The sequence below is a fragment of the Engraulis encrasicolus genome, chromosome 11 (assembly GCF_034702125.1).
Source record: "Engraulis encrasicolus isolate BLACKSEA-1 chromosome 11, IST_EnEncr_1.0, whole genome shotgun sequence".
Taxonomy (NCBI): domain Eukaryota; kingdom Metazoa; phylum Chordata; class Actinopteri; order Clupeiformes; family Engraulidae; genus Engraulis; species Engraulis encrasicolus.
The window spans coordinates 21,693,367-21,715,704 of record NC_085867.1 but is presented as its reverse complement, the minus strand read 5'-3'; the positions used below and the strand labels follow the sequence as shown (position 1 = coordinate 21,715,704).

Sequence of the window (22,338 nt, the reverse complement as noted above, 5' to 3'; positions counted from 1 at the left end):
ACTGCCAAATAGGCAGTATTGTGTTATTTTTGTGAAAAAGACATAAAAATCATTCTGTTTCTGTTTGTGTGTTGTGGGAATGAAGTTTTTCCAACTTATGTCACAGTATCCATGCAATCCAGAACAAAAAAAGCCCAAGTTACTGGGAGAAATTAGTTTTACCCTGTGCCCAACAGTGTTTTAATGGGTCTGCAAATGTGTATTGTAGTGACTGTCTGTGTGTGTCATTTGACGACAAAATGAGGTTTTTAGAAGAGAGTACATTGTTTTGAGACAAGACGTGCATTTTTCAGAGGTAGTGAAGAGTTTGGCCCGTTGTGTGTGAGGTTTGGAGATTTGTGTGTAGAGTTTTGAGAATTCGAAGACCGATTCCGAAAATTGTGTGTAGGCAATCGAGAAAAACTGTAAGAGAAGAACGGCACATTTCATGCCTGTTGAGCACCGACCGGCCACTGGTTGAGAGGTCACATCACCCTACTCACACACACACACACACACACACACACACACACACACACACACACACACACACACACACACACACACACACACACACACACACACACACACACACACACACACACACACACACACACACACACACACACACACACACACACACACACGCAGCAGCAGCAGCCCAGAGGGGAAAGTGGGTGTTTAGTTGCAGTTGGATGAAGTGACAATGATGAGCGGAGAGGAGAGGAGAAGAAAGGGGCAGTGAGATGAACAGATGTCCTGAGTTGTTGCCTGTGGAGATACAGAGCAGATTAGATGAGATGAGATAAGATGCGATGACAGAGACGACAAGCTGAAGACAGATGATGAAATAAGATGATGTTGTATGTAGACAATGAAGATGATGATGAGAAAAAGGATGATTTTGACGATGATGGTGGTTATGATGAGGACAAGGTGAGATGAGATAACATAAGAAAGTGAAATAAATACATCACCGCGCACACAGTAGTACACACAACGAAAATACATTCATGCCCTCGTGCAAGGCGATGAAAGGGATGAGGGGAGGATGAAGGGTATTGTCTCCACAACACTGAGGAAGAGGAAGACCGATTAAGAGAGAAGATGGTGATGAGGTGAAGAAAAGGTTGTAGATGAGCGAACAGGCCTATTGTGTAGATGAGAGAAGTAGCGCTAGATGGGGAGATGAGATGAGATGACAAGTAATGATCATGTAGTGAGGATGAAGGTAATCTCCATAGTAACGATGATGAGACAAAGACGATGGTCTTCAGAATAAAGACGAAGAGGCTGGAGCTTAATGAGTATGAAGATGGGTGTATGTTTTGTGCAATTAAAAAAAAATGTTTTATAAGAAGTGCAATTGTGCTCAATCAGAAGATGAGGTATCACAACAATGATAGAATAAAATGCTATTATAAAATCTGGGACCCTCTACTGTTTAACATAAGAGGAAAAGACTGACTCATGTACTGTAATATTCAAAACATTTTTTTTTAAATGACACTCACGTGAAAAACAAGACATTAAACAGCAGTAAACAAGTTCTTCAGCACACGTGTACACACACACACGCGCGCGCGCACACACACAGGCACAGACACACACAGTGCTGCTGCCTTCCTCCCCACTGCATGTCCCCAGTAAACAGTGTGATTAGCCCAGTGGAGGCCCGCTATTCTCCCCATCGACCACACAGGAGGGGACACGGGCCCCAAATGTCACAGCCATTTTTGCTGTAGTTTGTAGTCTACACACACACACACACACACACACACACACACACACACACACACACACACACACACACACACACACACACACACACACACACACACACACACACACACACAGTGTATGTCTCACTTACCAGTGTGCAGCCTTGTTATCCTCTATTCCGTTTTGTAGACACACACACACACACACACACACACACACACACACACACACACACACACACACACACACACACACACACACACACACACACACACACACACAATCAATAAAAAGTCGGCGCTCTTCCCAGGACTCATCTGAGTTACTGTATGACAGGCACAGCAGACCCAGCCATGCCTTCAAACCTGCAATTCCATCCACTGCCTTTCTATTGAGGACTAGGCCCCATTAGAAGCAGAGCCTCTCTCTTCTCCAATGTACAACATGGGCATTTGACTCCCTCTATTATCGCTCTATATATTATCTAATATATCTCTATATTAACTGTCATGATATTGCTTAACGAGAAAAGCGAATGAAAGTGGTGATTTTACATCAACTTCACACTCAGAATGCTTTAATATCAAAAGCTATTTTTCCTCAGGGGAGGTAATCAAATGCTGTCTAATTGGTCCTTTTCTTTCTGTTCTACCTCTCTATCTCTCTCTCCACATCTTGTTCTCTCTGCCTGTGTCTTCCCCTTGTCCCTCTCTCTCTCTCTCTCTCTCTCTCTCTCTCTCTCTCTCTCTCTCTCCTACAGTATGGATGTACAGGGTGACTATGATCCATGTGATGCGTCTGGCTTCATTAAGATCAATGCTGTCAGGTGAGTGACGCTGTGTGCATTCACTTCATCTCCACTCCACTCTCTCTCCTCTCCTCTCTCCCCATTTTCAACCCCCAGTTCTGGGTGTCTCTTCTGTCCCCATGGAGCCCTTCACTCTATTGGTATACTCTCAAAGCAGAGGCTCCCTCTGTAAATTGAGCATTTCTCTCCTATCCCCCATGAGAGCTCCTGTCTCTGGATGTCTGCTGTCCCTGGTTAGATCCCCTGTCTCTGGATGTCTGCTATCCACATTGCAGACCCTGTCTGTGTGTCTCCTCTCCCCAGACAGTGCATCTCACTCTGGGGTGGATGTCTCGAAACCAAAGTTGCTTACTACATTAGCTACTTTGCTGTTTTCAATGTATTTTCCCATTGGCAACTACCGAAGTTGCTAACAGGCTAACTACTTCTCTTTTGAGAAATGCACCCCTGGGTTGTGTGTGGGGAGAGAGTGTCTCTCTCTGTCTGGGTGTCTCTGTAATCCCCATAGGAGTCGGACTCCACCATCGAAGGATGACACCTACTGTATCTCCACTGCAGGCCCTTCCTCTGTGTCTCCTGTCCCCATTGCATCCCTCTCTGTGCCTGGGCGTGCGTGTCGTCTCTGTCCGCTGTGGCGTTCTTACTGCCACTCAATTAGCCACCAAATGACCAGCAATTATGCCATGGCTTCATTACAGCGCATATTTATCCCCAATAGCAGGCTGCGGGCCAAATGGGGGCTAATTGGCCTGAAGTAATGAGCGTTTAGCCCTCTCTGGAGCGCAAGTTAACTGTGGCGCTGCGGGACGCCGCTCTGTTTTAGAGAATATGTAAATGTTTCCAGTGGCCAGTTATTTACACAGCCGCGTTTGTAAAGGGGGTGGGTGATGGTTTGATGAATGGGTTATAATTTTACTGGCTCATTTTGGACAGTAAAGGCTCAGATGGCTTCTATCGGTTCTCGTGATCAGACAGGCTACTCACCTGCATTTTAACAACTAACCGGTTTTATTAGCCAATCCACACTTACGGGTACGGTGTCTTTTCATCCAGCAAATATTTTTTTATAGATACTAGAAAAGGGAACTCAGCTCTGGCCGTCCCGAATTGCCAAAGTGGAGTTGAGATCAAGAGGACTCCGGCTCAAATTGAAAGTCTGTTTGTGCATAATATTTAATACCAAGTGAGGTGTGTGTGTGTGTGTGTGTGTGTGTGTGTGTGTGTGTGTGTGTGTGTGTGTGTGTGTGTGGGTGTGCGTGGGTGTGTGTGTGTGTGTGTGTGTGTGTGTGTGTGTGTGTGTGTGTGTGTGTGTGTGTGTGTGTGTGTGTGGGTGTGGGTGTGGGTGTGGGTGTGGGTGTGCGTGTGCGCGCGCGCGCGTGTGTGCGTACGGGATATAAAGCTGTATGTAAATACATGACATGCTTGTTACTGCTGCTTCTGTGTCCACAGGCTGAGAGAGCACCATCGCCTGCAGGGTGACACCGCCGACAAGAAGTGACCGATCGCAGGAAAACACCTCCAGCAACACTTCCCCCATAACTCTACCCTAAACTCACAGTAGTTGTACCCAAACTAACACTAACTCTACCCCAAAACTCATACTAACTGTTGCCATACCCCAAATTTGACCCCAAGCAACACCACCTGTGCCTGCTACTGTAGATGCGATGGGAACAGACGTGCCCCATACCTTAATGCCAGTCTGCTCAGAGACCAGTATAGTTGGGCACAATATTTTGGACACAACATTTTTGTCATTTTTAGTGGTAGTTTGATATCTTTTAATAAATAAAACAAGTACTGTTGTTTATGTGTTTGACACATTTAAATAAATAATGAAAAATATTTCATAGCTGTATGAGTCACTTTTTGTATTGAGTGATTAAGTGTAGCGCATTTCCATTTGTGTAGCTATTTCCGGATACATCCTAAGATTCCAAATCTGCCTTTTACACGTTGTGAATGAACAATGTTTTCTTTTAACAGACTGTGTTCACAAAAACACTATGGCCCTGCCGCCTCACTACCACTTCCACTTGTCTTTCACCCCTAATTTTTGTGGGTGCATGTTTAAAGTGTAGTGTGTCCAATACTTTCAAGAGCAGGGGGAAGTGCATAAAATCCCTACAAACTTCTTGAATCAGAGTCAGGGTGAAAGCCCTACTACAAACAAAGATGACTCCAAATGAGTTGAAGTGAGAGGGGTGAGAAATGGGGCACAGTCTAAAACAATGACTTAAAGTAATACTGAACCATTTCTGGACATTTACATTGAGTTTTACCTTTCACCTGTACTTCCAGCCGATCTCTGAGTCGAGTGAAATTTTACCTCCAAACTAGCATACATCATTAAATCTAATGGGTCCAGTGAGCAGCTAGCTGGATCTGTACGGTCCAATGCCAGTTGCTGACTTGTAGAAGCATCACCAGACCAAGAGAATGGCTGACGGAACAGAAGGAAGGTAAAACCAGGGAGAGTAGAGAGAGAGAGGTTCCATTGGCCCATTGTTTCCGGGTTCTATAATTGCAAGGGGGGGGGGTGAAATCCCCCTTTAGGCAGACCTAAGGACTGTTCTATTGAGTATTATGACACGCCCCTTTAGGCAGACCGGAACCTGGTCATGTTAGGTGCCCATAGCAACCTATTACATTGGCATATCTCTATATACTTAAAGAATCTCTGGTAAAACTCAATAATTTGAACTGAAGGGGAGCTGTAAGATGATCTTATTTCCAGAAATGGTACAGTATCTCTTTAAAGATGAGGGATGAGGGCCAGGGGTGCGTAGAGGCCTCACGCAAAGCAGAAAAGCTCCAGCCAGTGGTTTAGCTGAGGCTGGAAAAAAAACACCCAGAGAAGCACCGTCAGCCAAATATACCTACAGTCCGTACGATCAATAAATCCATTCATCCCCCTTTTCCCCTCACCAACCCATCCCGTATGATCCTGTTCTGCAGGGCAAGGAGAGTGGTCCGATGACAGGCCTGTTTTATCCATTACAGGAGCTCAGCTTAACTGTGCAGGTTAATGTACTGACTGTTAATGCTGACGGACTGTTAATGTACGGACCATACGGTTGGTTTACTCAGCGGAAACGATAGATGCAGACAAGACAATTAAGCCAGAGATAGGCCTACTGCAGCTCACACGGCGAAAAAGATTCAAGAAGCAAAGAGATGCATGGATGCAATGCTGTATTGACATCATGAATACCACCACCACTGCACCCCTATCACCACCAGGGCTGAAAATTAACACCAACCAACCGGCCAAATGCTGGTAAAATTTCAGTTTGGCTGGTAGAAAAGATCAACTTACTAGCCACTTTGACCTATTAGTCAATGTGTATTTGTCTAGTGAGATTAACATCTACTAGCCATTTAGGGCCCTGATCATCATAATATTAGGCCTACCACATCGCCCCAATCCACACCTTCTACATTCTCACCAGCACACCATCCCACCCTCACCATCACCACCCCCCTGCTGACTAAGTGACAGAGGTGTCCACTAGTGAGGGGGGGGGCACCCAGGCCTCTTTTGAATCGGACCCTAGATCTACACTCCCCCTCAACCACACCACCACGGCTCAATTACACCACAGGCGTCCTGTAATGCCGGCTCATTTACCAGACAAACCTCCTTCCATTTACACACACACACACACACACACACACACACACACACACACACACACACACACACACACACACACACACACACACACACACCATCCCTCTCCTGGGCACACATGCACACATGGACTACCTCCCTCACACCTAATCAGCGGGTCCAATTGGCCTGGGACAGAGGACAGGGGAGAGGGAGCTATTGGGATTGCCCACTGGAGCTGAAGAACAAGGTGATTACTGCAATGTGCTTTAGTCGTCATAGAAGGCTGTGAATGCCCAGTGGTTTAGTCTGCACACACAGATGGACATGCAGTGCAGGGGGGCTTTGTGTTTCCCAGATTGGAAGGTTCTAGGCTGTCAGTGATGGGAATACCATGATGTCACACTCAGAAGCCCAGCTGAGAGGGTGTGTGTGTGTGTGTGTGTCTTAGTTTTTGGGGAGGATAAAGAAGATGGGTTGTCCCATGAGGATGTGCTGGGGTAAAAGGGGGACGAGAGCCCACCTGTCCACCTCTCCCTCTCAGTGGCTCCACCATCTCCAGTTCCTCGAGGGTGGGGTTGGGGGAGCAGGCATCCCTGAGAATGGAGGGGGGGGGGGGTGGGTCTGCTCACCTGTCAGTGGATAGACATGAGAGCAGTGAGGTGAAAGGGGAGTCCAGGAGACAGAAGGATGGAAGAGGAGAGGGTGGCTTGGAGATCAGAATGAGAGCAAAGGAGATTGGGGGGCTCCTGGAGACAGCAGAAGAGGGGGAGGGTGGGGAGGAGAGGAGAAGTCTACTTGGAGCCAGGTATGAGACCAAAACAGGGTGCAAGTAGTGGTGTAGTCTACGTAGAACGCGGGTATACAGAGTATACCCACTTCTAAATTTCAGGGATTTCAGTATACCCACTTAAAATTGATTGTTCCATTGTTTTGAATAGCACAAATATATACAGTATACCCACTTCAAAAAATGCTCAAATATACAGTATACCCACCATAAAAAAAGTAGACTACGCCACTGGGTGCAAGCAATGTCTTGGAGACAGAAGGGTATGGGGGAAAGGCGGAAAAGAGGAGGGTAGGTCGTGAAGGAGGGGTGGGGTGGGGTGGGGAGAGAGGGACAGGAGGTCTGTTCTGTTCACCTGTCAGTGGAGCAGGTATGAGAGGGAGCGAGCGGCGACACTTGACCAAGGGAATTAATCATCCCTGACCTCCCATCAATTATCCCTCATTTGCAGCCAACCCTCACTTCCCAACCTCCAGGGACACACACACACACACACACACACACACACACACACACACACACACACACACACACACACACACACACACACACACACACACACACACTAACACACACACACACACACACACACACACAAAGGGAGGCCGCAGGAAGTGAGTAGTTGAGAGTGAAATGGCAGACTGATGAAGGGCTGTTGTCTGCCCTAATGCTCGTCTCCCAGCCCTGTCATCTCATGTCATGAGGCCCGGACGCCGCACCGGGTTTCCCCTCTGTGTTGTGTTTCCCTTTCTCTCGTGTTATATACTGCACTGGCTTTGGCTGTGCTTGGTTGAGTTGTCCCTGTGTTGGGTTTGTATTGAAGGCTGGTCTGGGAGAGTCAGGGTTATGCATCCTCAGCTTGCCGCCTGTCTCCCTGGGCCCTTCAGCAGCTCTAGTAAATATCATATTTTTACAAACTGACTAGTGCTCCTCTAATAGTTCTTAGTAAGATTGGGAAAAGTTGGTATGTCTAAAGGCGTTGCTGGTCTAATATCTGTATTTTATATTCTGTGTGTTGTGTTCTTTCAACTCAAAATGGTTTGGTACTGTCAGGTTTATTTATTCCAAAGTCATTCTGTGTTAAGTGGACTGGAGGAATTGCGTTGCTTACATGCACTTTCTTAATAGGAAAAAGCACAAGACCTGGTCACAAGACAAAATAAGTCAGTTTCCACTTAAAATGTAGAACAAGTAATCATGTAGTTCCTACTTTTTGTCATCATGGGGCAGTGTAAAGCAGTGGAATAGTTTTGCGGTATGAGTCTCTCTCCGTCTCTCTACCTCCACCCCCACCTGTCTGTCTACCAGGGCTTCGCTTCCGTGGTTCACCAACCTTTATCCCAAACATCAGACGGCACAAAGCGGAGGGAACAATGGCCACAGGAGGTCAATTACCATCAATTAGGGTAACCCAAGAAGCCAGGAACCCCCGGATCCTCACCACCACGACCCCCTCACACACACACACACACACACACACACACGCACACGCACATACACACACACACACACACACACACACACACACACACACACACACACACACACACACACACACACACACACACACACACACACCAGTGTGGGAGCCTGTCATCTACACAGTCTCACCTCTTCCTTAACAAAGCAGCCCGACCGAGAGCAGTGTAGCGTGGAATAGAGAAATGCTTTATTGATCATTCATTTTAACAACATCTCCCAAGACCTTTTTTGGTTGGTGTTAGGATATTATGTGTGCTGTGTTATCTGGTAGCTGTGTGAACGTCCAGAACTGATTTACTTCAGGACTAATAAGAGTTGAGTGAGTCATGATTCTTTTTTCCCTAAGGATTCTTTTTTTTTCAAATGCAAATACAAAGCTATAGGATATTGATATGTGGTATATATCCACAATGAGTAAAGCTGTTTGGGAGGCTGTATTAGGAATGATACCACACATTGGTTGTAAAAAGCATAAAGAACAAACCAGAAACCTGAGTCTTGATTCTCATTTACACATAATATACCGGGGATACAATACAATGGGAGTTTCCCAGGTGACCTTTCTTTCATACTGTACATGCATACATGCATTTAAGTAGAGTACAGCAGAGCAACGGGCCTGCAGAGTAGGCTGAGTGAGTATCCCACTCTCCTCCTGAGTGGTGTGAGGTGTTTTACACAGCATGTCCATCACCACCTAGAGCAGTGTTTCCCAACCTTTTTTGTTTTGTGTACCCCCTAAGCATGAAGAGTTCAGATGCAAAACCCCCTAAGTGCCTTTTCAGAAAATAATCTTAATTCATTTTTATTTAATACAAAGCTACTAAAATTGCTTATTTTTTAATTTTATTTAAATAATATAACTATTTATATGTATTGTCAAGTACATAAATGTAAGCCAAACCAACAACGGGGTTCTCTAAAAATATAGAAGTGCAGGTCTTCAGAAATGGAGTTAGGGGGTTTTGCATCTGAACTCTTCGCATTTTCATTGTGCCATGAGTACCCCCGAGTCAAGTTCTGTATCGCTTTCTCCATGTCAATGAAACTAAGCTACATACATTTGTTGAAATTACATTTTTCCAAGTACCCCCTGCAGTGTGCTCGCGTACCCCTAGTGGTACACGTACCCCTGGTTGGGAAACACTGACCTAGAGAGTGAGTCCTCTTGCCCTCAAATCACCTAGGGCGCAGAAATAATCTGTTTCAGACAGACCACTCACTTTCCTCTGTCAGACTCCATCTGTCCAAGGTGTGGACAGAAGGCACAGAGGAGCACATGAGTTCTCTGACTGCAATGTTATGGAAGTTTGTTGTTTAGTTTTTTTTTTATGAATCTTTCAGATTCAGACAGACAGAACATCTGTTAGGCATGTAGGGGAGGGCTGTGACTTGAATCAAATGTGAATATTATGAAAGCGTTTGCGTTCATATTTTTATTCAGCTGTTGGAGAGAGAAGTATGGCCCTGGGGACTAACTTCACTTATAGCCTGTATGGATGTGCCTGATGGTAAGTCAAGTCTTCAAACATGTTTTTTTTTAAATAAAAAGAAGCATGGTGAAGTAACAAAGCAGTTTGCTTTTTGTGCATATTTATGACTTTTCCATCCAACGTTTTTTTTGTTAAGCTTGTGAGCATTTCAGCATCCTTGTTCTCTCGTGACTGATTGGCAGCAGTCAGCCACCAGTCAGACACCACAGATGAGTATTGCCATATGAAATATCCAGATGGAAGGAAGGGAAAGGAAACCCCAGATAAAAGCAGCACAGAGTTAATAGTCTCCCATCCTCACCCCCACACCCCCTCTCACATCCCTCTCAACATCAAGACATCTTTGTTCTGGCTGGAAATGGATATTAGAAACGGGAATGTCATTGGTGCTGCCTTGTGACAGGAATGCACTTGGATCCAATATATTTTTGGACTGATTACCTCAGTGTAACTTGCCTCTGATAAAGAGTATATTCATGGCATTGCATTGGATCCTATCAGTAAGCCTCTGTGGTCTGGGGAGGTTGCCATATGCACCATTGTGCATAAATGTGTGCCTACAACTCCTAGAAAGTGAAATGTTTAGATTTATATAGGTTTAGATTTACAAGAACAAAATGCAACATTGTGTCCTTACCAAAATGAATCTACAGAATCATCGTCACAAACAAACCTTTGACTACTTCACACCCCCTAAATAAAATAAAATGTTTGTTCTGTTGGGCCCAGGCCACAGGCTATTATGTATTGCCTTTGAAGTAGAGAGCAGAGCAGGAGGGACCACAGCCTGAAAAAGACCATTGTTCAGCAGAAAGGCAACATATTGGTCTGTCTGCCCGGGGCCTCCAGACAGTGACGTGCAATCTGGCCCAGATATGAAAGAGTTAACAGGGCCAGGAGGTACTGCAGCCAGGACAGGGTTAAGGCTATGATCATGCTTTGCGCCATACAGCCTCAGCTTCATGGAAGTAAGGATCCCATTCATGTTAAAGGATAACTTCTGCCAATTTCAAAATGCAGTTGTGCACACTACCCTGGACTTGTCAGTGCCTGAGATTTTTTTTTTCTTCAGTCTTTTCTGAGATCCTGGTCATTGTAATGGGAGCAGGTGTTTGTTTACAGTTCAAAAAACATCTTGATTTATTCCCAAAAGACATCCAAAAGGTTATGCAAAATCAGCAGGCAATTAACAAATACCTTTTGGGATAATAGTTGGAGTGGGCTTATGTTAAGAAAGTATTTAATGTTAACCAAGTCTGCCCACATTAGAATAGCTCAGATCTCGGAAAGGGCTGAGTCAAAAAATGCAGCATCACCGGGTACTGACAAATCAAGGGTAGCGTGAGCAAGTTAGAAAGTTATCCTTTAATATTCCATTTTTTTACACAGCAATGGAGGCTCATGAAGCCTTTGCAACATCAGATCATCACATTAGATCGCTATTGACATAGTTCCACTACTTCTAGGATGTGGGCATAGAACACAGAAAGTGCGGTAAAGGTAAATGTAATATATGTTTCTATTTTAATTTTGCTTGTAGTTACTCTGTGTTAGTCTTCAGCTGACAGAAAGCCACTGCGTAGAACTATCTGAATCGTTGAGTCATGTCACCAATCGACTTCCAGTACCGTGCTTGTCACAGCTCTGAATTCCACGCTCTGACTTGCCTTGTTTTCCCATTTCCTTTATATTGAGTGTCATTACCTGCTGCCTCACTGAATTGTAGTGGCGTCAACAATAATCGATTCAGCAATGCAATACAATGCGGGGAATGGACAATTCAATGCAATGCGACAAGTTCCATAATCGATGCGGCAATTAATTAAAGTTTCAAGTACTTCCGGGGATATTTCAGGAGCAAATGAATGTTAAATTAAATAAAAGCACTTCAAAGCATTGAAAACTGCAAGACTGATACAGAAAACAGCCAATCAAATGTTGCTCAGTATCTGACGACTTGTATTGCCTCATCATGACTGATGAAACATTTGCTTTGCTTTCAGTAGAAATGTAATGCATTGCAATGCATTGTAGAATTGAATCGTATTGAATCGTAATCGAATCGAATCGTGAGGGCAGTGCCAATGCACACCACTACTGAATTGTGGGTTGAAATTGAATGCCACATTTCTGTGAAAAAGTTGGGAAATCTTCACTCAGTAGACTCTCAAGGCTCAGCGTGATCTGCTGTGATCCACAATCCTAATTTGACGGATGCATGTGTGTGACCAGCGCATAACAGGACCAGGTGGGCTGCGGTGAGGACAACAGTAATTTAAGGATTAACAGGCCCAGGAGAGCTGCAGACAAGAAACCTGCAGACAAGATGCAGTGAGAAGACGGCTGCCGCAAAGAAATGGTTAAAAGGTTAGGAGAGCGCCAGGAAAGAAAGGGTTAACAGGCCAGGAGAACTGCAGCGAGGAAAGGGTTAACAGGCCAGGCAGCAAGGAAAGGGGAGCAACGCTAATATAATGGTCTTGGAAAAGACGATGAGGTCATGTACACACATGGACACGGACATACACACACACTTCACGGCCCAGTGCTGAACCTCACACACCACATCGCCACGTCAGGATTTACGGGGAAGCAGTCAAGTGCTGCTATCGCTCTATAGCTATAATGGTTTGTGTTGAATTATGGAAGTGGCCTTCTCACACATACATGTCGGTTTTCTAATGATAGACCTACAGTACAATAGTGCTATGGGAGCATGTAGAACGCACCTCCATCACGGAAAACACTTCCAGACCATAACCCTATCACAGAATTGTTGCAAAATCTGTGAAACTGCCACAGATTTCTTGATACACTGGAGAAAGTCGTCGTACACCTGTGGCAAACAAAGCATGCTGATACACTGGTAACAAAAAGGGTTAACAGGCTAGGATAACTGCTGCTGAGAAAGGGTTAACAGGCCAGCAGAGCTGTAGCAATGAAAAGGTTAACGGGCCAGGACAGTGGTAGCTAGGAAAGGATTAACAGGCCGGGCGTGCAACACAGGACTGTGACAGCAAGGAAAGGGGTGCATCACTAATAGTCTTGGAAAGAAAACGATGAGGTCATGTACACACACACACACACACACACACACACACACACACACACACACACACACACACACACACACACACACACACACACACACACACACACACACACACACACACACACACACACACACACACACACACACACACACACTTTGCGGCCCAGTGCTGATCCTCACACACCACTTCGCCATGCCCGGATTTAGGGCGGGAACACATAGCCTACATGTCAGTTTTCTAATGGTAGGCTTAACATAATGCTATGGGAACTTAAAGTACTTCCATCACGAAAAACACTTCCATGACCCTATCACAGAATCTGTGAAACTGCCAGATTTTTTTGTCCCAAGGGTCTGTGTCCATTTTACGGAATTCTGTGAGATCAGGTTGATGCCGGACAGAATGAAACAGATCTCTGCAAAGGCCATATAGAAACATCCCCTGGTGATACACTGGAGGAAATAGTCATACAGTACACTGGTGGCAAACAAGGCATGCTGACACACACTGGTAACAAATTTACTAACTGACAAGCTGGAAGATAACAGGTTGATTTAACTCACATCTGATGAAGGGTGCACATCCGGAATATACACGTAACTATTAAAGATTCTTTCTAGGCAAGCGTATGTTGCAGACTTTCTCTAACGAGACTTTATAAATGCCGAAGTTTGGTTTTAGTCCACTGTGGTGTTTAGAAAGAGGTACACATCACACAGAACATATCAGGGGAGACCTGTTGGGGCAATGTGGTCAGAGGGCTGCTGTGAAGTCACTATAACCTGCTATAAAATCAACAAGTCTGTTGCAGTTACTCATACAGCGGTGGTGGCTCAGGAGCCTGTTTGGCAACCAAAAGGTTGCAGGTTCAAACCCAACTCTGGCTGACCCCAGCGATGTGTCCTTGAGCAAGAAATTGCTCCTGGTGGCAGGGTGATACCTTCTGTGGCAGCCACTGCCATCGTTGTGTGAATGGGTGAATGTGAGGCATAAAATGTAAAGCGCCTTGAGTGCTCAAAGGAGTGGAAAGGTGCTATATAAATGCAGCCCATTTACCATTTACCATACAGCTCCAGGCCACTTTATTAGAATAGCTAAGTTAGTTCTACTAAGTTAGAATTAAACTGGTGAATTAGCGCCAAAACGTGGCATGGAAATCTACAGAATATATTGAAGAGTGAAGGGTGGGTAACCAGGTCAACACACAAGAACAGCTGACAGCAAAGCATCAAGGATATCTGGGCTTCTATAACTCCCATGTACTGTTTCGGCCATTGACTTCAATGTTAAACGCATCATGGCAGTTATTAAGATAGTCCTAACCCAGTATTGAACATTGCATGTTATGGAGAAAGTGCCAAATTTCAACTGATTTGATGTGACCTGAATTTTGCTGAAGAAAATTGTGATTTTATTACAATATTCTAATGTTACAAATTCACCAATTCATGGGGTTTTTTTAAGCTGGAAGGCCAAAATATGTAAAAACAAACAATTGAATGATTGGAATAATTAAAAAACTGGGCCATGAATCTATGATACATGACAGTTGAACATTTTTGATGGTTTTATGGAAATACATTTTCCTTTCAACTTTTTCACACTATTCTAATAAAGTGGCCTGGAGCTGTACATCATCATGTACACCAGAAGAAATAAGAGTTGAGGCAACTTGCACAGAGAGGTGTGACAAAGTCACTCAGACTGTGGAAGCCTTAACCTTAATTCTCACAGCCACCAACTCCTGTCCCCATACAGTTGGGTGGTTGCTGAGTGCGCACACAGAACAGCTCCATCAATGATCTACCAACGTCCACACACGCTTACATTGACATAGTATATACGAATCTCCTTCTATCACACTCAGCACCATTTTCCATTGAAAACACACACACACACACATGCGCGCACACACACACACACACACACACACACACACACACACACACACACACACACACACACACACACACACACACACACACACACACACACACACACACACACACACACACACACACACACACACACACACACACAACTTTCTTGTTGAATCCACCAGATGGGGGCCCATTACAGCCCTAAGCCCCCACTTCTGTTTTCCGTTGCCGTGCGGTGCTGTCTGCGCTGCAAGTGATAAAATATTGATGAAAAAATAGAAATATTTTGCCTGCTGCTTAATGTGGGGGGTTAATGACTGGAACCCTCCTCCGTCTCGTGTTACACGGATGGATCTACACTAACCTGTGTGTGCTCAGACACAGAGTCGATGCGATGGGGCCCAGAGTCGGGCCCTTGGGGGGGCTGCAGATGGATCGATAGCTCTTTGCTGCCCTGGGAAGCTCCGGGCCCCGGACAGACACAGGCAGGGAACACGTCCCGGAGGTATTGGGCTCTTGTGTTGTCCAAATAGAGGCAGACAAGGGAACATGTCCTACAGGCAATGCACAGGGTTTTCTGAAGTGCAGCATCTGCCATTGGAACCTCACATCTTACTTCTTGTCACTCTTTTGATCCTGCTTAAGGTTTTGGGGCTGCAACAGTTACTGTAACAGACCGTGTTTTAAGGGGAACCACAATGAAGATGACACACTGACATAAGGCATAATGAATCATAATGGATGGATGGATGGATAGATAGATGGATGGATGGATGCTATAGATAGATAGATAGATAGATAGATAGATAGATAGATAGATAGATAGATAGATAGATAAATAGATAGATAGATAGATAGATAGATAGATAGATAGATAGATAGATAGATAGATAGATAGATAGATAGATAGATAGATAGATAGATAGATAGATAGATAGATAGATAGATACCCGTTGATAGATAGATAAATAAATAGATAGATAGATAAATAGATAGATAGATAGATAGATAGATAGATAGATAGATAGATAGATAGATAGATAGATAGATAGATAGATAGATAGATAGATAGATAGATAGATAGATAGATAGATAATATTAAGCTGAAAATAACGGAATATGAATTTTAACATAATATGCATAGGCTAATCTTGTACATTTCATAAATGGTTCACTTCTCTACAGTTACCCACAATCACTGTTTGTGTCTACCCCAGTTGTATTATTCAGACTAACGCACGCACGCACACACACAAACACACACACACACACACACGCACACGCACACGCACACGCACACGCACACGCACACGCACACGCACACGCACACACACACACACACACACACACACACACACACACACACACACACACACACACACACACACGCCTACTCAATGATCTACCCAACACTATACTCTCTTATCTGTGCCTCTTCTTTGCCGTCATCTCTGATAACCAGCCATCATGACATGGGCCGCCCAAACAGCCCCACAGTGGAGTGAATAGGAGCCTCGTCGCCCCCCGGGGTGCCCATAATGCAGCATGTTTACTTGAATCAATAGCTTTATTTTCCTCCCCCTGACGGATCCTAGCCCTCCTCCGCTACACCCTTCTCCACACTGCACCCCCGCTCCCCGGCCCCCCTCCTAGGGGCTGCCTGTGTTGCTTTGTTGTGCTCGCTCCTTAAAGGACCAGTTTGGTCAATTTCAATACGCTGTTGTATTGCTCACGCTACCCTTGACTTGTCAGTGCCTGAGATTTTTTTTTCTTCTTATTCAGCCGTTTCCGAGATCCTGGTCATTGTAATGGGGGCAGCTCTTTGTTTACATTTCAAAAAAACATTTTTATTTATTCCCAAAAACATCCTTTAAAGGACCAGTTTGGTCAATTTCAATATGCTGTTGTATTGCTCACGCTACCCTTGACTTGTCAGTACCCGGTGATGCCACATTTTTCGGCTAAGCCCTTTCTGATATATGAGCTATTTTAATGGGGGCAGCGTTTGTTTACATTTTTTAAAAATGTAACATAGGCCTACTCCAAATATTTTCCCAAAAGGTAACGCTGTTTGCTAGTTGTCTGCTGATGTTGTATAATCTTTCGGATATTTCTGGAAATAAATAAAAATGTCTTTTTGAAATGTAAACAAAGCGCTGCCCCCATTACAATGACCAAGATCTTGGAAAAGGCTGAAGAAGAAAAAAACCAAACCTCAGTACTAACAAGTCCAGGGTAGTGTAAGCATTACAACTGCATGTTGAAATTGACTGAACTGGTCCTTTAAGTCTGTCGATAGGTTGCTGTAATAAGAGGTAAAGGAGAAACCCTGTTGGGCTCCCCCTCCCTCCTCGCCTCAACTCACCACCGAAAACAGTCGTGCGCACCCTCGCCACCCTACCCATCGCCCCTCTCCCCCATCGGAGTCCATTACTCGCCCCTGGCTTCTACTGCCCCTTGCCTCTCTTTTCGACCCTGCAATAGCCCTCGCCCTCAACCCCATCTTACAAATCCACTCCTGGCCCATCGATAATCGCACACTGCCTCTTAAGTGTGTCCCCATGGACACCCCTCTTTCGCACACGCACACACGCGCACGCGCACGCGCACACACACACACACACACACACACACACACACACACACACACACACACACACACACACACACACACACACACACACACACACACACACACACACACACACACACACACACACACACACATTTCTTAATGGGCCCTCAGACTCTGAGGAGTGCTGGTCGTTTTTTATGAGATTTGTTTAATAAAGCTCTCGTACAGTTGTTTACATCGCTACTCTCCGGCTGGTTAAATGGAGATGGATAAGCTGGTCTTGATGTGTTGCTTTACACAGGGTCGCTCGATTTGACTGCATATGAAATGCTCAACCAGGCACTTTAATGAAGGACTGAGCTATCAAAACGTTGTGCTATTTAACTTTTGGGAGTATGGATCATCAGTGTTGTGGACCTTTATTATTTCTTTTCAGTGCCTATGAAATGTTATCAGATCACAACAAGTGGCACAATCAGCTGTATTAACCCCTTAGCGCAGCACCTATGTTATAACCTTACTGAGACCAAAATTGTAATGTTCTCTCTGCACTGTCATAGCAATGTTGTTATGATGTAGTTTAGTATTTTCAGCAAATAGTGAATAGACCCGCCGGCGACCCAAGAGGCTAGTTATTCTCATAACATGTCTCTGATTCAGCTAAGCCAGGGGTGGGGAACCTTTTTCATTTGAAGGGCCACTTCAAATTCCACCAAGGGCCGTATTATGAACACAGACCAGGATATTCCCCTGAACTTTAGGCCTATATTGAAGGTGGCCACCTTTACAACAGACCCCACCTTCTCTATGTCTCCTGAAATATAACTTAATTGTATTGCAAATGTCATTTCTCAGATTCCTTAACGTATGCAGTATTTCATGGGTAGCTGCATAAGATTAAAATGTTATTAGGGGCCGGATAAGACGGCCTCAAGGGCCATAAACGGCCCCTGAGACATAGGTTCCCCACCTCTGAGCTCAGCAATGCTTAGGCCTACATGGTGCTCATCAAAAATCTTATTGGTTTGAGGACACCATGGATCCTCAATCCTCCACCTCCTCATCACAGAGCACTGCATTACCATTCTCCACTTCATCAGTTGAAATGACGACAACACCACTGTCAGCCACTAGAGGGTGTCAGCTGGCATCACAACGGATAGACTGATTAAGCACTGCCCGTCTGCATGCCCAACGCCACTGACTGGACGCGGAATAAAAATGAAATAATACTATTAAATGTGTGGAGTGAGTGGTTAACATTCAACCTGCACATGTATTTACACCCGTTCGAAACATCTCAAGTCTTTCTTATTTAGTTTTATTGTATGCTGGATAGACATATAACACACAATTCATCACACACTATTCATAACACAGGCCTCTTCTGCCCTGACCTTTTCGTATGAGAATATTGGTATGATCGCATTGTAATGGTTTCTGCATGAGCAGTTTTCAGATCAAAGAAAAAAAATCATGTCATGCAAGGTAGGTATAATGAAACATTGTAAGATTTATTCTGTGGGTCATGATCAAAATTACAATTTGTTTGGTGAGGTGTTTTGCTGTTTTTCCAGAAAATGCTGTTTTGGAAAGCTGTCGCCATCGGTGAGTTTTCAACACTAAAAAAGAGGGCAGTTTTAGCCCTGTAAGGCTAAAACGGTTCCTGTTTATCTCTTCTCTGTCTGGGGTTGGCATTACTTCAGAACGGGACACGGCCCTCTTTAACATCAGCCAAGAATTTACAGATTTACAGACTCTTACAGTGTCATCTTGTTGACAGAAAGTGGGAAAATCTTTAAAGGGCTGCCGTACTGCTCAGACACTTAAGATGGGGGGAAAAACACACTTATTGTGTTAGCGCACGCAGAGAAGATCTGGCAAACAAGGCCATTTAGCCATTATGGCCCCGCTGTCCCCAGCCAGAGAGCACAATGACGAGAATAAGACACACGGCGGAAGACTGGAGGAGAGGAAGAATAGCAGGTGGAGGAGGAGGACTATAACAGGAGAGGAGGAGGAGGAGAGGAGGAGGAGGTGGTGGTGGTGGTGGTGCGTGGATGTGTGTGTGTGTGTGTGTGTGCGTGCGTGTGTGTGTGTGTGTGTGTGTGCAGGGGGTGCTGGAGCTCTCCTGGGAGGGTTTCAGTGTGTGTGTCCCAGCAGAGGAAGGGAGGTGTGTGTGTGTGTGTATGCTTATGTGTGTGTGTGTGCTTGTGTGTGTGGGTGTGTGTTTGTGTGTGTGTGTGTGCTTGTGTGTGTCTGAGAGGGGGTCAGTGTGTCCCAGCAGAGAGAGGGAGAGAGAGGGGAATAGTGGAAAACATCCGTCATTTTCACCACAGGAACCCGCCATAATTGCGTCACTTAAAAATCCAGATCTGAAGCTGATTCAAAGCAAAGTGGTTGGGGGAGTGAGGGGGGGGTGCTGCTTTCATCGGTATACAGGACTGATGGGGGGTGGGGGTGGCAGTGGGAAAGATTACACTTTCTGAACGAGGGAGAGAAAAGAAGCGAGTGAGAACACAAAGAGATAAAAAGAGTGTGTTTGTGATGATGGGACACGGAGGGGGTGAAAAAAGACGGTGTGCGCTTTTCATTCACCTGCCTCTTTCTTTTCTTCTCCCCTCTATTCTTTTTTATTCCTGACTGGAAGTAACCTGTCAAGGGTCCGCGAGCATCTCAAAGGCTCCCCAGCTTGTGATAATGCTCGGCTATTACTCCGACGGCGGAATTGTCATATTTACTTGTAGGTGTTTCTTTCTTTCTTTCTTTTTCTTTTTTTTATCTTCACGTCCCCATTGCGCTTTTTAGCTCCATTTAAGATTCTCTCAAATGCATAATTGGTTTCTCTGTGTCGTCGGGAGAGGAAAGCGCTAACCAAACACTTCATTAAATGGCTATCATCTCCTTCAGCTTTAGGAGTCGGTGTCTCATTGTCTGCCAGGAGATTGGTCTTCCAGTGGCAGACTGCGTTAGACAAGCAAGAGCAATTTTATGCAACACATATACCAAACATTATTTTGAAATGATTTTCAAACACAATAAGACAGAGACAGCTTCTCTCCCCACTTTCCTCCCTTGCAAATGGTCATTGGAAACTCATAGATCTTGTGAATATGTATGGATGAATTATATAACTATGTGAAATAGTTTTAAAAAGCTAATTATACAAAACCTGTGAATGTCTAAACTTTCGTCTCAGTATTCTTTGCATGAATCATTTGCATTGACCTGTAGTATCATTTATTTGGTAAATAAGTGTTGATTTTGGCCAGCTCTCAGATTTCTCTACATTTTAGCACCTCAAACAAAATGGAACACAACCATTAAGACTTAAATATGTTTAATGACAAGTTCATCAAATTAATATTGCATTTGATATTATTGGGTGTTTCATCTTTGGCTGACTTTTTTACCGTTTTTTTTTTCTCATACGGAAGTATTATTGTTGAACATTGTGCTATTGTACTGACACATGTTTTTCATGTTCACTTTTCTTATTCAGCGCAGGTACGATTTGATTTGGTCGACAATGTATTTCCCTCTTCTCACAAAACTACACCAAACTGGCATTTTCTTTGTGTGAACGTATGCCATACAACAGTAAATGTCTGGTTCATTTGGTTGAATACAACATTTATACACACTAAGACTTTGAGCTTTTGTGCACAAATGACTATTTTTTATTCTCACTCCTTTACAAATATTTCAGTGTAAGCTCATCTTCACTGTTGTCTGTGGAACAAACATCTTAGCAGACGGTTACCAAAAGGGACAGAAAAACACAGTCTGCTGAAGGAAGTTTAACTCTGAAGCCGGAATGAGCATGTAAATAAAAACAAATATTTTACAAATTCCATGAGCCAATATTTTTTCTGGACAATGGATACAATATACTGTACATTTGCAAATGCTGAGCATGGAAAATTATACAGTTTTTTTCTCACGAAATGAGCTCAGTTCAAAATGATGGCAGGTCTCAAACTTTACAGACAATAAAATCTAATTTAAAAGATTTTACAATTATTGGAATTTTGTCTTATGCACATTTCTACATATGGAAGAGTCTTACGGAGCAAAAATACTGCTGTAAAATATTGATGGGGGTGTTGTGGCGCACTACGGTAAGATCCATACCGTGTTCGATCAACATTGGCCATGGGGAGCTAGGTTTAAATCTAGGTGTAGGTTTAGGTCATTTCCCAACCATACCCCATCTCTCTCTCCAGTTTCTTTTTAGATGCGTCCCACGCATCTCTATAAGAGGCTTTGGTGTCCGTCCGTCCGTCCGCCCGTCCGTCCGTCCGTCCGCCCTCCCGTGATGGGTTTCTGAATTGTGATTCCCTCTTGTGATTCCCTCTTGTGTCCACAAGGTGGCAGTCGCTCAGTTTTGGCCTGGAGCTCATGCGTGCAAACCAAAAGCTCTTTGCCAGTGAGAAAAACATGGCGGCACTTCCTGTTGATTTTCACATGAAAGTTTTGCTTAATTTAAAGTCCCTAAGCGACTATACATGTTGTGGCTTCCATATATTGATGTAAAAGTGCCCCACAAAGTAATGAAGCACAACAAAGTTACTCCACATTACCATTTGACCACTCGTTTTTCTATGCTAACAGGGTAGCTAATGTAGCATTGTAAATGATCCAGGGAGAAAGGGGGAAATGTTGTGATTTCAGTCCGCCTGAGGCAACGATTTTCGTGGGGAAGATGACCTGCATCTCGGTGGCATTGAACCACGCCCCCGTGCCTTATTTGGCTCGCTCAGCACGTGCGTCCTCAGTCCAATCGCAATGCTTTATTTTCCCCAGACGTTTAATCGCATTTAACCCTCTACTGCATAGGGTTGCCATATGGCAACCGTTAACTTTTTCCAGTTTTTCTAGTAGATGGTACACTATAACCTATATATTTAGACTTATTTGTGATAAGACAGCCTTTTACTTTGAAA

General features: G+C 44.3%; 1 protein-coding gene across 3 annotated transcripts in view; it reads left to right on the top strand.

Moving 5' to 3' along the window:
* ass1 (argininosuccinate synthase 1) overlaps positions 1-4,354 on the top strand; it is a 51,913-nt gene extending 47,559 nt beyond the window's left edge. For all 3 annotated transcript variants that reach the window (XM_063210211.1, XM_063210212.1, XM_063210213.1), the window contains exons 14-15: positions 2,462-2,527; positions 3,959-4,354. In XM_063210211.1, the coding sequence (XP_063066281.1) occupies positions 2,462-2,527; positions 3,959-4,007 (115 nt within the window). In that variant the 3' untranslated portion in view covers positions 4,008-4,354. The remainder of the gene's footprint in view (positions 1-2,461; positions 2,528-3,958) is intronic.
* Positions 4,355-22,338: the final 17,984 nt, after the last annotated feature.